Source organism: Plectropomus leopardus, chromosome 16 (genome assembly GCF_008729295.1).
Source record: "Plectropomus leopardus isolate mb chromosome 16, YSFRI_Pleo_2.0, whole genome shotgun sequence".
Taxonomy (NCBI): domain Eukaryota; kingdom Metazoa; phylum Chordata; class Actinopteri; order Perciformes; family Serranidae; genus Plectropomus; species Plectropomus leopardus.
Genome location: NC_056478.1, coordinates 16,728,241 through 16,748,808, shown reverse-complemented (window position 1 = coordinate 16,748,808; position 20,568 = coordinate 16,728,241). Strand labels below are relative to the sequence as shown.

The window sequence follows — 20,568 nt, the reverse complement described above, 5'->3', positions numbered from 1 at the left end:
CTATGCAGTAAGATTTCCATCAGTCTTGGCTGGTCTGTGAGGAATTACACTTTCATCTTAATGGACTAAACACGTCTGCTGTGTGATGAATGAATGAGGTTTTAGTCTGCTACAGCTTTAGTGTGTGTGAATTAATCATGAACCTAGATGACACTCTCATCTCCTCTTCTCTCCTCCTTTGTCTCCTCTCCTCTTCCATTCTTTGTCATCTCCTCTCCTCTCCTCTCTCCTCCCCTCAGGTCTGGATCACTGCCATGCGTCAGAAACTGAAAGCAGCAACTTTCTTCTGGCCCGGCTCAGATGTAAGAATCAATGGCACGTTCCCAGACTTCTACAAGTCTTATGATAAGTAAGAGTGAAGCCATCACATAACATACCGTTAAACTTGTGTCTGCAACATTTATGGTGTAATATTGCGGTGTATTAACTTGTGTATGAATTACATGTTTTTTTTACAGGAGCATAAAATTTGAGCAGAGGGTGTCAACAGTGTTTGAATGGCTTAGTTTACCTCAGGGAGAAAGGTATTACATGTTCTTTATTATCATAAACAAAACATAATTTGATGAGTTCACATAATATAATGACTGATCATCACTTTTAACGGTGGCTTTAATGATTTTAGACCCGACTTCTACACTTTGTACCTGGATGAACCTGACTCAGCAGGACATTATTATGGGCCAGCAAGCAGTCAGGTCAGTCTGTCAGCAAACATTAAACCTGCAGATAGAACCTGTTTGTTAATCATCTGCAAGAACACCACACACGAAAGAAAATAATGATGAAAAAGTTTAGTCTTCACCCTTGGAGACAGCTTGACAAAGTCTTACACTAAAGTCATCTAATAAGCTTTTCCAGAGCTTTCAGTTGCAGCACACTGTCTTCATCAGCAGTTTTGTTGTTGTGGAAATTGGTTAACTTTTTATCACGTGACCGACAATACATATGAAACTTTTGTCATTTGATGACAGATGTTTTTACTGTATGGTATTTGTGAGGTAAGGATTGTGGAAAAACTCCACCCGCAGAAGAAGAAGAAGGCTTCAAATTATTTATTTTATTTGACCAACAATGTTCACATTTGAAAAACTGAAACACATTTTCTTGCATTTCTGCTTGAAATTTAAAAAAAAAACAACCAATTATCGACATGCTTGCAAATTAATTTTCTTTGGATCAATTCATCCACTGATAATTACAGTTGCATATACCAGTGTAACCATTAAGGGAGCAGTATGTAAACTATGGGGGGATTCAGTGAAATCTGGCGGTGAGAATTGCAACCAGCTGAAACTTCTCCCGTCAAGAGTTTCTTTAGTGTTCATTGTTCAGGACGTTTTTACCAGGGGCTGATTTATCTCAGAGGTCTCTTTCCCTCCAAAACCAACAGACCCGGTAATTTGAACTAGTAAAAACACTGAATAAAACAGTTTCCGGTTACAATTCAGAGGTTTTCTGACGCTAGTCGTTGTAGATGGTCTTGTAACTTGGGTGGCTGCTGTAATAATGCCAGTGACCCTGTCAAAAGCCTGTTCTGGGCTTGTGTAGAAACAAGGTGGTGCAACATAGTGATCTCCTCAGACAAGGACCTGCTCCCTATGTAGACAGATGGTTTATTCTAAGTTATAGAAAACACAGCAATTCTTATTGTCAGGAAAGAAAACATACTTATTATATTATATTTCATTTCTTGCAATAATTCCCCCGCAGTCCTACACACTGCACCTTTAAAGAAACACATTTGAATAAAAGTTAAAGCATCTTTGTTAGCTAAAATTAAACCTTGTTAGTTTTCAAAAAACTTTTAGATGCTCCTTGGGTTGAGACTGTTTTGGTTAAATTATTTTATTTTTCATTCAATATCTTGCCTCCATTTCAACTGTTATTGTTATGGGCCATGCTGACAAAACCATTTTGGTCCATTAAATGTTTTAATTATGTGTTTTCTAAAGCAAGGTTTTCTTAATGTGTTTACATGGTAGCAGTTTTTTTTTTCATTTACTCGGGAATAAATGCTGCTGTGTCTTTAGGTTGTGGCGGCCTTGAAAAACGTGGACAGGATTTTGGGCCTGCTGATGGATGGACTGACAGAGAGAGACCTGCACCACTGTGTTAACTTAATAATCATATCAGACCATGGTGAGATGACTACACGTGTGTGATACAGCTGACACTGTAATTTTACAGATAAAGAGGTGACAAAATAAGCAGTAATACAGAAGTCAGTTCTTTTAGCTAAAATGATATCATAAACAAATCCTTTAAACTAAATGAAAAATAATTTCACACTTTTCAGAGAAAGTGGTATTTTCTGTCCCTTTTATTCAAAACTGTGCATGTGCTCACAAACAAACATGATGCATGTCTCCTTAATCGCTGGGTTTTCACAGTGCTAAGACATCGCCGTTTTAGAGCCTGTGTGACACTGAGGGGGACTTTAGAGGCTTAGTGTCATTCTCAAATGTTTGCCTTGGTTGAGTCACTGCACCTGTTACAGGAGGAAACAACAGGTTCATACCAGAGAGAAAGCTGATGAAAAATGAGTCTATTATCTAGAAGTAAACTGGAGAAACAGTTCTCAGTAGGATATTAGGAGGATGTTTTGTGACATGAAGTTTCTCCGGGCATCTGGAGGCCATATGTGTAGTCTTGTAATTAGGTATATTAAAGAGCAATGCGTGGGAGTAAATGTGGCTCAGGGCGATGCCCAGATATCCTCATCAAAGACGTCATTTGAAAGTAAGATGTTCAATTTGACCTGCTGAGCTAGTTACTAGTCTGCTGTGAGCCATCAAGGACAAGAAGCAAGGAGTATCATCATGTCACACAACAAATGTAACACTGTGATGTAAATTTTAAGGGATGTGAAACTGTGGAAATGAATAGTGCATTTCTGACTAGATAATCCTTTGTGCCTCTAAAGGGGAAAAACATCATGGGGAAAAAAACAAGAAAAATATACATATAGACTAGATTTTTTTAAGTTATGTTAAGGTGCACAATCTTTACACAATTCATGCCATTATTCCTTTAGCTCCATTTTTAAGTCTAAATTCAAACATCTTCTCCATTTATGAAATAGACAGAGAAGAAATTATTATTTTTCTTTTTTTGCAGGCATGGAGGAGGCCTCCTGTGACAAGGCTTCATATGTGTCAAACTACCTCACCAACACTGACAGGTTTTCTGTCATCCAAGGCCCGGCTGCTCGCATCAGACCTAGCAGGCTCCCAGAGGATTTCTTTTCCTGTGAGTTTGCGCCGATTTCCGGCTCTGCAGCATCACTCAGTGTCAGTTTGTTTGTAGCCAGTGTGGCTGACCTTGTCCTGTGTCTCTTTCCTCAGTCGACTACGAGGGCCTGATAAAGAACCTGTCGGTATGCGAAGTATTCCAAATGTGACTTTTGTATTGATAAGAAGAATGAAGAATTATCTGCTTGCTTGACTCCAGGTCAAACAATCCCATTCTCCCTCTGCTGTGTGTTGATTCTCCTCTTCTGTGTCTGTTCTGAAGTGCAGGACCTCTGACCAGCCAATGAGGCCGTACCTCAAAGAAAACCTCCCCAAAAGGATGCACTTTGCTAACAACGAACGCATAGAGAGAGGACACCTCTACATGAAGCAAGGGTGGCAGGCTGCGCTGTAAGTCACCTTTTAGTCCACTGTCTTTAAGTTTTCAGTGTTAGGTCATTAAATGTCAAGAAGACTTACACTGGATTGTCTGGGAGTAAACCTTATAAAGTCACGGTTCAAGACAACATTAAATTTTAATGAAATCAAGTTTTAACTTTTGAGCCAAACTCATTTAAAGTGTTTTTAACTGACAACAGTCAGTTTGAGTTTGGAAATATTTTTTCTTGATCGATGAGAAAAGCATATGGAATAAACACATTAATGAGATAGTTTAAAAGCTGTTCACAGTTTCAGCTCCCCATCTGTGCTCTCGTCAATGCCACCAGACTCCATCAACCAAAACAGTAATTTTAGCTCAGAGACACTGAGCTGCTGGACTTTTTTTGGTAGCTTAAACATTTTTTCTTGCTGACCCATCTACAGCAGTTGATTGAGTAGCTTTCATGTTGGACTACAGCGTGTTTTTTCAAATTTGGGGCGTGCTGACAGACATCTACTATCTATAATATACTTTCTAGGGATAAGTACCCCATACAGCCCCACTTCAAAAAATCTGAACTATCCCTGTAAGAGGAAATTAAAATAAAAGCAAAGTACTGCAGAAGTCAAGAACATGATTATGGACTTAAAAAGTTAGTGTAAAAATTTGAGAAAGACTTTATAAAAAATACTTTTGCAAATATATACAATATAACTTATTAACTTGTAAAATTTAACATATTAACTTATATAACTTCGCACACATACATGCGGGCGTGTTGCTTGGGAGATGGAGCGGGTCATCCACCAACCGGACGATCAGGTTCGATTCCTGGCAGGTAGCACCTTGTACAGTAGCCTTGGCCACCATATGAATGTGTGTATGTGAATGGGTAAATAACTTGACACATTGTGTTAAAAGTACTTTACGAGTGCAGGTCCATTAACCATACAACCGCTGACCATTTCTAAATGTCATGCCACATTAACTGGAATTCTGCTTCTGCCAAAACACACTTAAATGTCTCTTCAAAGATTCACAGAGAAGAGAGCAACTATAGGGTTGCAAGATCAGTCAGACCTGCCCTAAAATTATTTTATTACATGTACTCTGGTCCTTTTTTAAAAGGACTCATTATTGTATAAAAGAACATTCTCCAAACTGCTTTCTTTACTTTAAAAATAGCTAAAAATGGCTGAAACATAAGGTTTGTAAGCTTATGCTGCTGATAATGTATTACACTAGATGACTGAAAAATCCGTTTCCAGCCTGCTGGCCAGGAGAGAGGAGAGCCATGCAAGCACAACAAGCTCTCTGATTGACTGAGAAGAAGAAAATAAAACAAGCCACTTTTCAATAATGCCACTGACCCTGGTCATGGGGCATTAAAGTGAAGTGAAGCAAAGAAAAGCTAAGTCAAGTGAAAGAAAGCTCATCATGTTGTCCAAGCCTGTTAATTTGGAATAACTGGTTATTTTGTGTAACATTGATTGAACTGAATTGCAGGATTGATTTAACATTTACATTTAATTTAATGGCAATCTTGAAGTTTAAGGAAAATTTAGAAAACTAAGACCTGAGAGTGTTCCTTGTGCTTCGCAAAGGCATAAAATGTCAATTAGTCATTTAATTACTATTAACTGTAGCACTCATGTAGCCATAGTTCTGCATTAATGTGTTGGGTGTCTTTCAGTAATGATAAAATGTCATTGCATTTTGCAGAATTGAAATGCAATGTTTGACAGACCAGATTCACAGCATAATGTGAGATTAGATTCTTCTTACATGCAATGTAAGATAACAAAGCTCTTACAATGATTGGTCAGGAGTTGGCCAGTCTTTCTATATGTAAATGAAAGTATAGTTGGTGTCATGGAGATGAATGCAAATGTCTTATGATAAAAAGAAAAGTTTCTTTGGCCACACAGAAGTTGAAGCATTCACAGTAATTAGTGTAAGCGATCATTGATAATGAATATGGCATGGCATCTTGGAGAGTAATAGTACAGCTCCTTTGATGGAGCACAACCATGTAATCATGGAAAATTGTTTCAAGCTGAAGAATTCAATCAGTCCACTAATGTAGATGCAGAGCGATTCAGCTCACTCTTAAGGATATATAGAGTTAAACTCGACTGACCCTGAAGCTGAGGTTTTGGGGATGAACTTCTACCCTTAATTTCTCTGTCTCTGTCTTTGTCTTCATTTAAATTTTTTTATTCGACAGTAACCGCAAGGAACTCAAGTACTGCACGGGTGGATTCCACGGCTCAGATAACCTCTTCACTAACATGCAGGTCAGAGGAATGAAAGATGAGTGTGCTCATTCACACCCTGATAAATATTAGTCACAATATCCTGTTCAGATGCAACAGACAGGAAGGGTTGTAACTCACTGACACACTGCAAAAAATGTCAGGAGGTCTGATAACTCCTGAGAGTTTGTTGAGTTTTCGTCTTGAACTTGTAGGATGCTCGTACGGCATGCAGAGTTTAAAGGGAAAGTTCAGCCAAGAATCAAAAATACATATTTTTCCTTATACTTGTAGTGCTGTTTATCAATCTAGGTTGTTTTGGTTTAAAATGCAGAGTGTTGGAGATATAGTTTTAAAAAACTCAATAGCAATGTCTTTTTTCCAGAAATTATAGAGTTGTCAATATAATCCACAGACCATGTTGTGAGCAGTCTCATGTAGGAACTTTCTTCTTTCTAATAAACTAAACAACCAGATCACTGTGCAGTAGAAAGCTTGCATTTCTTTACTTCTCTGCTAATTTCTTTGGTCACAGCTAAATGAATAACTGTATGTAACTGAAGCAGAAACACTTCTTCTCAAGTAAAATATCTTCATACTCTCCATTTTGGCTGAACTGCAGCATGTGAGGCCAGCCCTATAAACACGAAACTCCACGAGTGAGTGACTGAGTGATGAAGTTGCATGGGTCAGTGTGACTGATGGTGTAATGTTGTTGTTAACCCACTGGCTGTTGTTCTTTCCAAATAAATGAGTGGATTTGCTGACAGATGCTGACAGTCCTGTAATAATTCGTTCCTCATATTTTGTCACCAGTGTAACATGGTAGAGCGCTGGATAGCTAACTAGCTGTGGTCATTGTGTCAGTTTTGGAGGAAGGAGTGAGAGGGTCACCTCATCAGTTTGTTTGAGGAACAGCGGTGTCTGTAGGACACGGGCCTTACATTTATGTAAACATTACTGAATATTACATTTTACAAAGTCAGAACGGGTGGCGCTGCCATAAGAAAGTGAAGTAGAAAAGAAGACAGTGTTTAAAGTAGTACTCAGTTTTCACACAGTCTTGTTATCTGTGTTTTCTGGAGGTTCGTTTTAAGGGACAGCATACCCAGAATACAAAAATACATATTTTTCCTCTTACCTGTATTGCTATTTATCAGTCTGGATTGTTTTGATGTGACTTGCTGAGTGTTTGAGATATTGACCGTAGAGCTTGGAATTTTTATTTTTTTGTATCTATTTCTCATACAAGATCTTATACATCATTAATGCAGCAATAACTTTTTTTTGGATGCTTCATAATTAGTATGATATCAGTTAATTAGCCACTGTTGATTAAGGAATTAATATTTTAGTTTGAAAGCAAGCTATATCAGTATTTGATGTTTTATTTCTGGGACTGAAAACAAAGTGAAACGACTAAAATATACATGAGAAACACAACAAATACTGTGGAGCTCTAAAACTGTACAGAAAACTGAAATTACACTTGAAGTTAGTACTTGCTCTCCACTCACATGTTCTTTGACCTTGGATTGAGTTTGTTTAAATTGGAAACGTGTTTGTGTCTGTCCACCATCATGTCAGTCATCACAGTAAGTCATTATGTTTCGGGACATGGTTTATCACTGGAATTCAACATGGTATAATTAGCTTACATGGTTGCTGATTTCTACAGAAATGTCTGAGTCAAGAAAAATGACAACACACAGCACAGAGACAAGTGCTGCTTGAAATAGTGTTTACTCACCCATAAATATCTCCAAAAGTGACCCAACCAACGCCTTTCCCAGAATTAAAATCCCTAACTTATTTATTCAAGGTAATATAAGGTCAATTCACCGCTTTGGTTATTTTCAAATATTTACATGTTTGGCTTATTATTTACAGACAGAGTTTCCAGAGTTTCCACTGCACAAACTATTTTGTTTGGATAGTTCACTGTACTCATTAATTTGTATCTACATGTCTCCAAAAAAAAGCACAAATATCCAGTATATTAATGTATATCTGCTTTTCCAGGCGATCTTCATTGGCTACGGTCCAGGATTTAAAGAAAACACCGTTGTGCCTCCTTTTGAAAATATTGAAGTGTATAACCTCATGTGTGGTAAGTGACCTGCACTGTGTCCTCCTGTACTGCAGCTGTAGCCTCTTCTGTATTATGTTGTGTTCGTATTTAAAGGAATAGTGCAGCATTTTGGGACCTTATTCACTTTGTTGCTGATAATTAGATGAGAAAGACCGATACCATGTCCTTGAGTCTTGAGGTAATGTGAGGTTGTCAGGCAACAGGGAGACCTAAGTATTGGTCTTGTAGGTGGATGTTTGTACATTTGGACAGAACCAGGCGCGTAGTTTCCCTCTGTTTCCTGTCTTTATGCTTCATTAAACTAACCAGCTGCTGGTTTTAGCTTCATATTTGCACCTGAGAGTGGAATTGAGCTTGTCATCCAACACACTTTGTAAGAAAGCAATAAAGCCCTTTTTTTTTTTTTTTTTTTTTAAAGGTCAAACTGTTCCTTTAATGAGATTGTCAGCTGTTTCCAGTGACTTTGAAATAAATTATTTTTCAGCAAACTTAAAACTGATTTTTCTTATTTAAAGTGTTTTCCTTTATTTTTGACGTAAAGGAATATTTTGCCTTTTGGCCTTCGCCATCCTTTTTTGTTTTTGTTTTTTTAAACAGTACTTTTGCACCCCCTTTTGTTTTTTGTACCAGGCACTTATGGAATCAGCCTCAAGTGGTCATTAGAGGAAATGCAGGTTTTGGCACTTTGTGTTGACTTCATTTTTCAGCCCCTGAGGTTACTGCTGGGTTTTTACCCGGGCCTAATTTTCACTGTTTTACTGAAGCCATCATTACTCTTAATTATGACAGAGTTCAACTGAGTAGGTTTGGATAGTCAGATAGACTCAGATACAAAAACATGGTTAAACACAGTTCAGAAGAGGAAACCGGTGCACTTATCCTGCACTGAAGTTTAGTTATCCTGCACCTCCAAAAATATAACTGCAGGAAATAAAGAGCAACCACATGAACCATATTTCAGAAAATAAAAAGAGGAACTAACACAATCAGATAAAGATCCCCAGTTTGACCCAGGTGTTTAAATCAAAGAGAAACACACAAAATGTGCATGACTTCACAGATCTTTACAACAGACACATTATGTTCATTGTTCAGCTTTTCACTTCAAAATAATATGTGCAGATAATAATAATGAACTTTAACTTATGATTTAATAAAAATATGAAATGTGTCTGGCTGATAGCACAATAATGGATATTAACAAACAGATAAAGGGCGATTAGTTTCCTTTGTTTAGCTTAAAGGTCCTGTTTGTAGGATTTGGGGGGATACACAGGAAGAAATGGAGTTTAATACAATAAAGTATGTTTCCTTTAGTGTGTGATCACCGGAAATGAGAAACGTGTTTTTGTTTTCTTAGAATGAGCCATTTTTACCTGCATAGGAAGCGGGTCCTCATATGAGTTGTTTCTACTGTAGCCCAGAGCAGACAAACTAAACATTGGCTCAAGCTTATTTTATTTCTAACTGTATTCCGTTTAAATTTTTTGTTTAGAGGAAGAAACCTCTGTGGGTATTTTGGCTCCTTATAAAAATCTCCTTAGCAATGAACACTGATGGAATTACAATTTAATCTGGTTGCAATCTGCAATTCTCACTACAAGATTCGAACAAATCGTCCTAAATTTTACTCACTGGACCTTTAAATGCAGTAGTTTAAAAACGTGTGATCACTTATTTGCCTTAACTGGTGTTGGTGTCACTATGAAATAAGATGTTATTTTTGTTGTCAGTAATAATGGCTGTATTCATGACATAAAGGTTGTTAAAAACATTATTTTCTTGTAATATCAAATGCACTGACATGCTGTGTTAATGTCCAGTTTGTGACACAAATTTACAGTTTTTCCCTCTTCCTCCTCCAGATCTCCTCAGTATTCGCCCCGCTCCAAACAATGGGACTCATGGCAGTCTGAACCACCTTTTGAAGGATCCCATCCACCTGCCAGTTCACCCAGCTCAGCTCTCCCATGCCGATACTTGTGAGGCCAGTGACCCAGTCCCCACTGACGACCTGAAGTGCACTTGTTCATCACAAACTAGGGCAGCGGTATGTGCCAACAAATTACAGAGGTCACGTGTTTGTTTTTGGCCATTCAGTGTTTGTGTGTTTGTCAGTTAGTCCACCACTTTGGTTGAGACTGACAAACCTTAAAAAGACTTGATAAATTACCATGGACCTGGAAGCAGATATTTTTATTCCCAGAAGAGAAATGCCATTCACTTTGGCGATCACCTAACTTTTTTCTCTACCACCACCAGCAAATGTACATGTAGACGTAATCTGTACCACCACCTTCAGTTTAGTATCTCAGGGTGCAGATATTTTCAAACTTCACAGGTTTTATATACTGGGTGATGAAAGTGTGGTTGATTTTAATGTATTTAACACAAGCATAATAACAAGAATTTCTTTTTAGGAGACAGATATGAACAGAGTTCTCGTGACAACTAATTTCAGTGAGTATCTTTTTAGATCCTTTTGCATTTCTAATGTTTTTTCTAGAAGATTTTATGTGACATTTATCCATTTTTCCTTTTTAGGTGTTAAAGCCAGCTTACGCCGCCTCCACCATCCCTTTGGCACTCCTCGAGTTGTCCAACCAGATGCCTCATTTTGTCTTCTCCACCAGTCAGACTACCTCAACGGGTACAGCAAAGACCGCCTTATGCCCCTGTGGGTGTCGTACACAATCCAGCCTCTGGTGAGTCCGCTGCTTGGAGCTGTCTTTCATCTCTAAACATAGCCTGTGCAGCTGAGTTGTCCCGGCTGTATTTCTTGTGTGGTTAGGGTATGGCAGGAGATTGTAAGAGGTTGTTTAGTATCTGAATATCTTCTTTAAGCAGCTGTTACTCATCTTCTGTGCTTATGTTGCCTCAAACTCTTCTTGTCTTGTTATTATGTGGTTGAGCTTTAGTGTAAATCATGACTTCAGGCAGATTGATACATTCCTGGGAGAGTTTACACTGTTGTGATACTCGGTCTGATGGATTTGTTTTCATTCAGACTTTATGTTCATTTGAGCTTCAAAAGGATTAGATATTTTTATATGACTCATATGATAATATACAATGCTATGCTCACCCCACTTTTACGCCCACAGAAATTTCACAGCTTGTCAAAGTTAACAGCTCTATATAAAGCTAGATTCAAGGTAGTTTGCCCACGAGAACGTTCCATTAATCAATGGAAAGCGCGAGGCCAAGCTGCTGAACAGATGAACATTTCTATTCTTGTACATACAGGATATTTGAAAAAATGCAGTACTTTTTTTCTGCCTTTAATCAGGGACAGAAAATTCAGTAATATTTTATTCTACCAGCCTATTACTTCCTTTCCATTTCAACACACATTTCTTTTAGAGATACACTTTTTAGGGATGAAAATGGGAAAGTTATTGAAAGAAAATCTCAATTTAAAAGAGCAGTGTGTCTGATTTAGTGGCATTTAGCGGTGAGGTTGCAGAATTCAACCAACAGAACATCTCGCCGCACAGCTTTCCCTTTCCAAGGGTGTAGAGAGCCTACAATGGCCTTTAATAAAACGTAGAAATGTAAAAGGCTCTCTGCAAAGCCAGTGTTTGGTTTGTCTGTTCTGGGTTACCGTGGAAACGTGGTGGTGCAACATGGCAGGCTCAGTCATTTTATACTAACAAAAACAAATTAGTTTCAAGTGATTATACACTGATGAGAACAGATGTTATTAATTCTACATACCATTTCTGCCAATATACCCAAAAGCCAACACACTAATAAACAGACGTGCATTTCTGTAGCACTAGTCTTGTGAAATCCCAATACATGTTTGTTTTCAAAATGAAACTGCACATTTTAGAGTGGTGTTTGTTGGTGGTGTTGAATCCCAAGGCATTCCTGTGTGGTAATAAAGCTGTTTCAGTATATCAGCATCTTGATTTATCACACCTGTCAGTTAGATGGATCATCTTGAAAAAGGAAAATGCTTGCTACACGGGTTTTAACTTTTTTTTCGACCAGGATTTTAGTCTTTTGTGTGCATGAAAAAAGTTTTTCACTAAATCCTAATGACTCTGGTGATCCACTGAATTTTCCTCAATAGCCATAAAGAAGACATTTGTAGTCTTGGGGTAAATATCTTAATAATTGCTGAAAGGACTGTTATGAAATGCGGTTCAGACATTAATGCCAAAGTGGCAGTGATAGCTGCTCAGTGGGATACACATACAGGGACTCATATGTACAACATTCACATATGGCCAGACCATCTACCATAACAATAAACCAAGAAACTTGGATTAAAACACACACAGAGGTAGCGTGACTTCATTCCCTGCTCAGAACGCCATTACTCCTCTATGTCTTTACATAGCAAATAGTGGTTTGCTGCTATATCAAACATATACATGTTTTATGACTCAGTTGATTAGATTTACTCAATTGGAAGTTTAACAATGTCTCTGTTTTTCCTGTAATTTCCTTATAATTCCTACAAAATGTAATTGTCCCTATCAGGAAACCTTTTTAGAAATAGGAACCCTAAAATGTGTTACACAAAATTTAGAAATGGCACATTTTGTTAAAAAAAAATCTCTAATTTTCTTCTATGAAAGCGGAGAGGAGCAAGAAAGGGCTCTGCAAACTGACACAGCTCAATGCCCTCGCTGACCCATATACACGGCCGACGCAAAACCAAGCCAAGTGATCTTACACAACACTCACACACTGTCCACCACTGACTGATCTTCTCTCTCTCAGACCAGAGTCCGACCCCTGAGCCCAGAAGCGGAGGAGTGTGTTCGTGCTGACGTACGCATCCCACCGGCCAGCAGCCAGCTGTGTCTACGCTACAGAAATGACCCCACTCTGTCCTTTGGCCTGCTGCATCCCCCCAGTGAGTGTGTGTGTGTGTGTGTGAGTGAGCGTGTGTGTATATATGTGTTGGAGGGATTTATAGCACGCCGTCCCCAGCCGGGTGTTGAATTCAAGCTGACGTGTTTCAGAGCCACATTCTCATGTAAAAATGCAGCCGTGCTTTTGGTGTGCAACAGTAAAGAGTGTCCCATCCCCCCTAATGAGATGCTGTAGATTCAGTGTATTTTTAAATGAATTCGGGTTTCTAATTGCTCCACAAAAGGAAGTGACAGAATGAAAGAGAGAAGTAAAAACTCCCCAACAGCTGTGAGGAAGTTAAACTCACCACACTAGTTTTTTGATTTCATTCAAGGCCTCGGTCGAAAGTGATTTCCAGCTGATTTGTGCAGTTTAGTGACTTTAGAGTGGTAATGATTAGCTGATAAATTGATTAGTCCATTCCCCCCAAAATTAATCTGCAGCTGTTTTGACATCTGGTTTATTGTTTTAATCACTTTTGAACAAAAATGTATTTTTTTTTCTTGCACCAGCTACTTTAAAGTCCAGTTCAGATCAAAGATTTGCAACAACGCAAGTTGAAACATACAACTACTTTTAATGCACTGGTCTGCAATGTTCTAAAAACCTGCCAGTTCACACCAATGCAACTCGAGACGACACTGTATCATTTCCATAGCAACAGATCTCTGTGCTTCTGTTCTGCTTTTTTAGATTTTTGGTCTTATTTTGTAAATGGATATGATTTTTTCCTTCTTAAACTATTAATGATAAGAGTGAGACAAGTACTACAGTTGTATTTTATTGATGCAAAAACAGAAACAAAATGACCAAAGCTATGTGTGTGTGTGACACATACGCACATACAGCGAGCAGTAGAGACCCACCAATAAACACCGACAGACCGTGAGGACGCCAACCAGCACACCTGTCAACAGCCACAGGGATGTAAATGAGACGGGCTCGGCGAAGAGAGTGGGGGTTGGGGAGAATACCATAGCAAGTAAACATGTTGTCCGCCGACAGTTTACAGACGTAGCCAGCGGACTTTACTACAAGCTGATTGATTAACATGAAGGTCTATGAGGATGTACTCTGTTTTGGAGCCAGCTTCTAGTGGCCATTCAAAGAACTGCAGTTTTTGGCATTTCCTTATTGGCTTCATTTTTCAGACCTGGAAGTAGCCACTTGCCTAGGACTCAAACGTATATTATTATGAACATTTTGTCTGACATGTTCAGACAAAATTATGAATTGAAAATAACAATAACAATAACAAATTAATCAATAATGAAAATAAATGCTAACTGCAGCTATAAATGACCACTTTGTACTGAGCTCCACCAACATGAGGAGTTTTGTTTCAGCCAGTCAACCTTTATTCCTTCTCTTCACCGTGCACGTCAGACTTTTAAAACACGCAGTTTATATTTATACACAAACTGCAAACACATTACATTTTTCCTCACTATTAATTTTCACTCATTTTCCCTCTGTAGATCTGAGTACCAGCGAACACGAGACAGACTCTCTAATCACGAGCAACATGGCACCAATGTTCCCTGCATTTAAAGGTGAGTCAGTCCTCCAAATATGCATCGGCTCCTGGTTTTTATAGTTGCAGCCAAAGCTGGAAACAAGAAACATGTTGATGCATGAATTAAAAATTGAATTCCCAAGTTGATAGAAAGGTTCAGTGGCCAGCTGTACAGGAGCTTTTGAGATGAGTGGGAGCCAAACAATTGAAGTGAACTGAATAGATACTCTGGATCACAACTAGACGTTATGTCACTCTCAAGTTTTCTGAGAGCAGGTATTGTGGTTTGTCTGTTCTTGTGAGCCATTTTTATTGCTCAGTATTATACTTTTTTTCTAAAACAGGCTATACTTTTGGTTCTTAAATACACATAACAGAAGTCCAAAGATTTAACCGCTGTGATTATGTGGGACTACTGTACTTTAATTTGAACTCTTTCTGTAAAAGCACAATTAAAGGTTTAGTTGGTGGAACGTTTCCAGAGTTAATCCTCCTGCCCTCCCTCTGTCCGCTCTGCAGTGTTCTTCACAATAAGTTTTACTTTTAAGGTCTGATTCACCACACAGCGCTCTAAAAACACAGTAGATGGGATACAAAAGAAAAGAGTCTTTGTGTTTTAAATGATCTGTGTTATATATTGAGTGAGATGAGTGTTCACTCTCGACATTTTTTTTCTTTTGCTCAAACAGATGCTTAATTCTGCTGAGGAGTAAGTCTGCACTCACAGCACTACGCAGCTTTACTAAACCTCCTGGGTCAGAGGTGATTTGGGTGTTTGGAAAGATTTGGGGATTCCACGCTGTGGTGTGCAGATGAGCATGCTTTTTTTTTAATCTTGTTGATTGTGTGTGGTGATAAATGTATTGAAAAGCTGAGTGTTTCAGAAAACACAGCAGTGGGTTACACTGGGACCACCCACACTATAAATGGAAACTCTCTCTCACCACTGAGGTTCCATTCGAAGGAAAACCCCGACCAAGATCTTGTTATTTGTGTATGTTGGAAGCTCATATATACATTAATCAGCTACCAGATGCTGCCCCCTGATGGCACATCACTATGCCTACACTGTACCTGCAGGGATGAGCTCGTGTACTGACTTAAATAGTACAATAAAAACATATAAAAGAAGTTGATATGATCAAATAAAAACAAAAGGTCCAAACAATATTCCATATACAATACTACCATACAAAGGCTAATATCACAGTAACTGTGCTCCGCTGAAACTGAGAAAAATTGCTTCTAAGTTTTTTAATTGTCCAGCCAAGTGTGTTGTAGGTAGAAAATTGGTAATGCACTTATTAAATAGGTATTCTTTAAGTATTATTCTGCCTAAAAACCATGATAAGTGATTTGACCTATTATCCCAAAATATACTCAAATTGTACTTACCGCACTCTGTCACTGTATTATATTGAACAGCTATATGGGTAATGCAAAGATAAGTGCACTAACTAAAATAATGAACAGAATTCAGTCTGTATTTCTTTTATCTAGAGATGTCTGTTGTGCGTAAACTTTGTTGTAGAATTCATTCATTAATCGTAACCACTCATGCTGTTAAGGGACTGAAACCTGTCCTACCTGACATTTGATGAGAGGCGAGATACACCCTGGACAGGTCACAAAAATATCAAGGGGTTGACACATTCACACTTACATTCACACCTATGGGCAATTTAGAGATGACAGTTAACCTGCATGACTTTGAACTGTGGAAAGACATTTGGGAACCCAGAGAAAATGCACACTTACACAGGGAGCTTATGCAAATTAAACACAGAAGGGCCAATATTACCACATAAAACAAAACAAGATATAACAGGTTTGTAAGTGGACATTAGAGGTGGTGGCACATTTTTCCTGTCAGTTTTATCTGGTAATGATATTATCATTGGCTTCTTTTTGTAAACAACAGTCGCATTAGTTTTCATGTATTGTTTGAAAACCTAAAGGTTCTTGTGGATATTTTTTCTGACTGCAGATGTTTGGACACATGTCCATGAAGTGCTGCTTCCAAAATTATCACAAGAGCTGAATGGCGTCAACGTCATGAGCGGGCCCATATTTGATGAAAACTACGATGGAAACGTTGATGCACTCAAAGCAATCTCAGGGTGAGTCAGAGACACATCAGCTGATCGGGGATGTGCCCAACAATCATTTACATAATCAGTTAATCAGCTTTTTTTAACTTTCCAGGTCATTGTATGTTATAAAGGTTGAAGTAACTCCTATTATATCTTTCTAGAGCCCAAAATGACATTTTGGAATTCTTTCTTTTTTTAATAGTCTAAAACTCAAAGATACTCAAAGAAAAAATGCAAATTATCACATTGAAAAGCTTAGAGTGGTGAATGTCTGTTGATTTTACCTGAAAAATAACAAAAAATAGAGAGCATCTTGTAACAGGATCACTCATGTCGCAATTCAGCGATGCACGACGTGGAACAAATGTGGTCCAATGGCATAAAGTGAGGTGGCCTTTAAACTTGACCCTCATTTTTATCTCAACTATTAATGCTGCTGTTACACCCCTAACCCTGATAGATTTCACACTTATGTGATACTTTGAGGGTACACTATGTTGGATTTTCCTAAAAAACTAGGTAAGCCCAACAGTAGCCGACAATTCCTGCTTTGTACACTTTAAAGAATCTCTGTCATCCTACTGTGAGCAGTGACTTTCCACATGAACACACAGCATTCTGCCGCAATAAGAAAAGTTTTGGTGTATTTCACTAGAGAGATTTCTGTATTTTTATCTGCCACAACATTGCAGCAGCTTGTGTTTTTCCTGAGTCTGTGTGTGTGTCATCATGGCAGAATGTTGTCTTGGAGACATTTATTGTAGCAGAAACTACACCAGAAGATGTTTCAGGTGTTTGCCAGGTGTTTGTATGTCCGTCTTGTGACACAATTTGTCAACACATTGGTTGGTGGGTTAAGTTACTGTTAATCACACTAAATATAAAATCTGAAAAGACCCCCCACATAGTCCTGGTGAAGCACATTAGCTGAGTTTTTAAGTATTTATGGCTGAATAAATGGTTATTTGTTATTATTATTATTATTATTTTAGGTTGTTTCCTTCGTTTGTTTTTGTTGTTTTGTTTTTATTAGGGTATTTTTTTTGGTACAATTTAAACACAAAATGACAAAAAAATAACACATTATACAGTGCAGGGAGAGGCAGAAAAATAAGTGGGGTTATGTGAGACCTTCACCTAAAAAAGGGTTAAAATTTAGAAATATTATAAAAAAAAAAAAAAATTTAAAACACACAAACGTAAACACTTAGAAATTTAAATGATAACATAGAAGTGATTGCATATTAATAACACAAATATGACAACAGCAACAACAACAATCATTCAAAAAAAGTGGGCTCAGTCCTGAACAATAGCAGTGATCAGCTACATGTCTCCAAAAGGTCAAATCAAGATCAAATAAACATGAATGTATTAGAAATAAACTGATATAAAAAATACTTACTGTTGGCTTTAACATAACAAGCAGTAAATTTGTCTGAGACCGGGAGCAATCACCACCTTATCTTAGGTTTTTATAAGTTTTAAGTTACTTTTCTGCTCAAATAAGATAAAGAGAAAAAAGGAGGCAGCAGTTTCTTAAACCCTGTGATCTTATGTTTCTCCAGGAATGAGGCTCCTATCCCGACACATTTCTTCGTGATCTTGACCAGCTGTGGGAACTCGACCTTCGGCCCTGTTAACTGTGAGGGTCCGCTGCGGGCCAAGTCCTTCATCCTGCCCCACAGACCCGACCACACTGAGAGCTGCGCTGTGAGTAACACTGCTGACTCCTCTCCTACTCGTTTACAACGCAGCCTACTTCTGCGGAAACCTACTGACAGATCACAGTGGAAAAATCGATGACACACTTTTATACATTTTCTTTGCTCCTCTTTTCATTTTCCCGTCAACCTACTTTCCCCACAGGATGGGTCGGACTTGACGTGGGTGGAGGATTGGCTGCAGTTCCACGCGGCTCGAGTCCGAGACATCGAGCTCCTGAGTGGACTCAGCTTCTATCACGACAGGTTATCAGTGGAAGAGACGCTCCAGCTCAAGACGTTTCTACAGACTTCTTAAAGAGAGACCTAATCAAACAAAGCTTTAATTTCCAAAAGGAAGCCATATAGGTCTGCACAACAGGCCTCAGTCCACGTGGACACATTAACAGGTGCCTCGCTTAAAAAAGTCCCATCTGTTCTAATCAAATTGGTGCCTACATGAAGCTCCATCCAGGTTTTTTTTTTTATGATAAGTCTGATTCCCTGAATTGTCAATGTGTGAAAGCCTTTTATGTGTTTTTTAATATGTTTTTATGAGCTGCGGAGCTCCGAACCAAAGATGCTGTCACATCTGCAGAGTTGCTCCAAAGTATTTCCTCAGATGGGATCAAAATAAAAGGGAAAGGAAACATTTGTTGATGAAAAAGGATCTTTTTATACTGCAGCTGCTTTTATTGGAAGGGGCACTTGAAGAAACACATGACAATCTGGAAACAGTTGTGTCCGCTAGAAAAACACCCGACATAAGAATTTAAGAAAAGAATATATTTTGTTGTTGAAAAAAGAAAAGTTTTACCTGCCAGATGTTGTCTTTGTATGTTTATGGTTTGTTTTTTGTTGTTTTTTTTATATGGCGCTAGTGTTGTCTTTAGTATTTGTAAATTTTTGGTTGGTTGATGACATTTTGGAGATTTTTTTTTTTTATATATAGTTGTTAGTTTGTTTACTGTATGCGTGGATAGATAATGAGTCAAATTTGACGTGGGACACAGACAGTAAACACATCCCACTTCTACATAGTAGAGTTGCAACATTTAATCAATTTGTTGTCAACTATTAAATCTACTAATCTGATAATAGATTTATTTTTTATTTTTTTATTTATTTTTTAAGACAAGAAATGAAACATTTCTCTGATTCCAGGGCCATTAATGTAAGTATTTTCTGGTTTCTTTCTTCCTCTGACAGTAAACTGAATATATTTTGATTGTGAACAAAACAAGACATTTGAGGACGTTACCTTGAACCTAACTTTGGTAAACTTCGGTAAAATCAACATTTTCACCACTTTATAGACCAAAGAGCTAATTGATGTATTAAGAAAATAATTAACAGATTAATCTACAATGAAAGTAATCATTAGTTGCAATTAGAGCAAAATCCCTAGACTCAGACAATATTACTACAAACAAAGAATCTCGTTTTAGCTGTTTGGTGTCTTTCCTTGACTCTTTGTTGTTGTTTTTCATCTTTTTGTGGCCGTTTTGCATCTCTGGTCATTCTGCATAGCTTTTTTCATTTTGCATATATTTGATGTTGCTCATTTTGCATTTCTTTATGGTCACGCTGCATCTCTTTTTATCTCTATTTTGTGTATTTATTGTTTTGCACCTGCGGAGGCGCTTAAAATCTCCTCAATTTACATTTCTTTGTAGTCATTCTGTGTCTCTTTAGTCATTATTTGTCATTTGTCGTTTTTTTATTTTGCATCTGGAGGGACTTATCATCTTCTTGTCAGTTTGCATCTCTTCAGTTATCCTGTGTCTCTTTGTAGTCATTGTTTGTCTCTTTGTAGATATATACTTTTTTGTGGTAGCTTTGCACCTCTTGGTGGTTTTGGTCTCTTTTATCATTGTTTGCATGTCTTTTATCTGCTGCTACTCATTATCACCTGCTAGTCATTCTGTGTCTTTTGTAGGCATTGTTTGTCTATTTGTAGCCCTTTAAGTTGGTTTTTGGTAGCTTTGCATCTCTTCATGTTGCATATTTTGTCGTTGTTATGTGTCGTGTTTGGTCGTCTCTGGAGACGCTTGCAACTCCTTGTCAATTTGTCTCTCTTTGGAGTCTCTCTGTCTCATGGTCTGTCTCTTTGTAGACATTTTTTTCTGGTAGCTTTGCATTCATTCATGGTTGTTTTGTTTTTTGTGACATTCTGCAGGTGCAGCAGAACTGTCAGTTTTGGCTGTTGGTAGAAAATCTGCACTTGAATTTGAGTATATAGTTCCTGGAGCTGCAGAGAGGCTGTCTGTGCCCGTCTGTGTCATCAGTCCATGCCCCTCTCCCTGTCGTTCTCCCTCTCTTTCTCTCTCTCTCTCTCTCTCTCTCACTCTCTGTGTGTGTGTGTGTGTGTGTGTGTGTGTGTGTGCATTTGTTCCTGGGATCAACACAATTTCTGTACAATCTT

At 38.1% G+C, this 20,568-nt stretch overlaps 1 protein-coding gene across 1 annotated transcript in view; it reads left to right on the top strand.

The window, feature by feature from the left end:
• enpp1 (ectonucleotide pyrophosphatase/phosphodiesterase 1) overlaps window positions 1-18,966 on the top strand; it is a 33,786-nt gene extending 14,820 nt beyond the window's left edge. The window contains exons 7-23 of the mRNA XM_042502944.1: window positions 240-349; window positions 459-524; window positions 626-698; window positions 2,034-2,142; window positions 3,121-3,252; window positions 3,348-3,379; window positions 3,517-3,644; window positions 5,843-5,912; window positions 7,893-7,980; window positions 9,828-10,012; window positions 10,383-10,422; window positions 10,507-10,667; window positions 12,697-12,832; window positions 14,310-14,384; window positions 16,335-16,467; window positions 18,009-18,153; window positions 18,310-18,966. Of these exons, the coding sequence (XP_042358878.1) occupies window positions 240-349; window positions 459-524; window positions 626-698; window positions 2,034-2,142; window positions 3,121-3,252; window positions 3,348-3,379; window positions 3,517-3,644; window positions 5,843-5,912; window positions 7,893-7,980; window positions 9,828-10,012; window positions 10,383-10,422; window positions 10,507-10,667; window positions 12,697-12,832; window positions 14,310-14,384; window positions 16,335-16,467; window positions 18,009-18,153; window positions 18,310-18,462 (1,836 nt within the window). The 3' untranslated portion in view covers window positions 18,463-18,966. The remainder of the gene's footprint in view (window positions 1-239; window positions 350-458; window positions 525-625; window positions 699-2,033; window positions 2,143-3,120; window positions 3,253-3,347; window positions 3,380-3,516; window positions 3,645-5,842; window positions 5,913-7,892; window positions 7,981-9,827; window positions 10,013-10,382; window positions 10,423-10,506; window positions 10,668-12,696; window positions 12,833-14,309; window positions 14,385-16,334; window positions 16,468-18,008; window positions 18,154-18,309) is intronic.
• The last annotated feature ends 1,602 nt before the right edge of the window (window positions 18,967-20,568 follow it).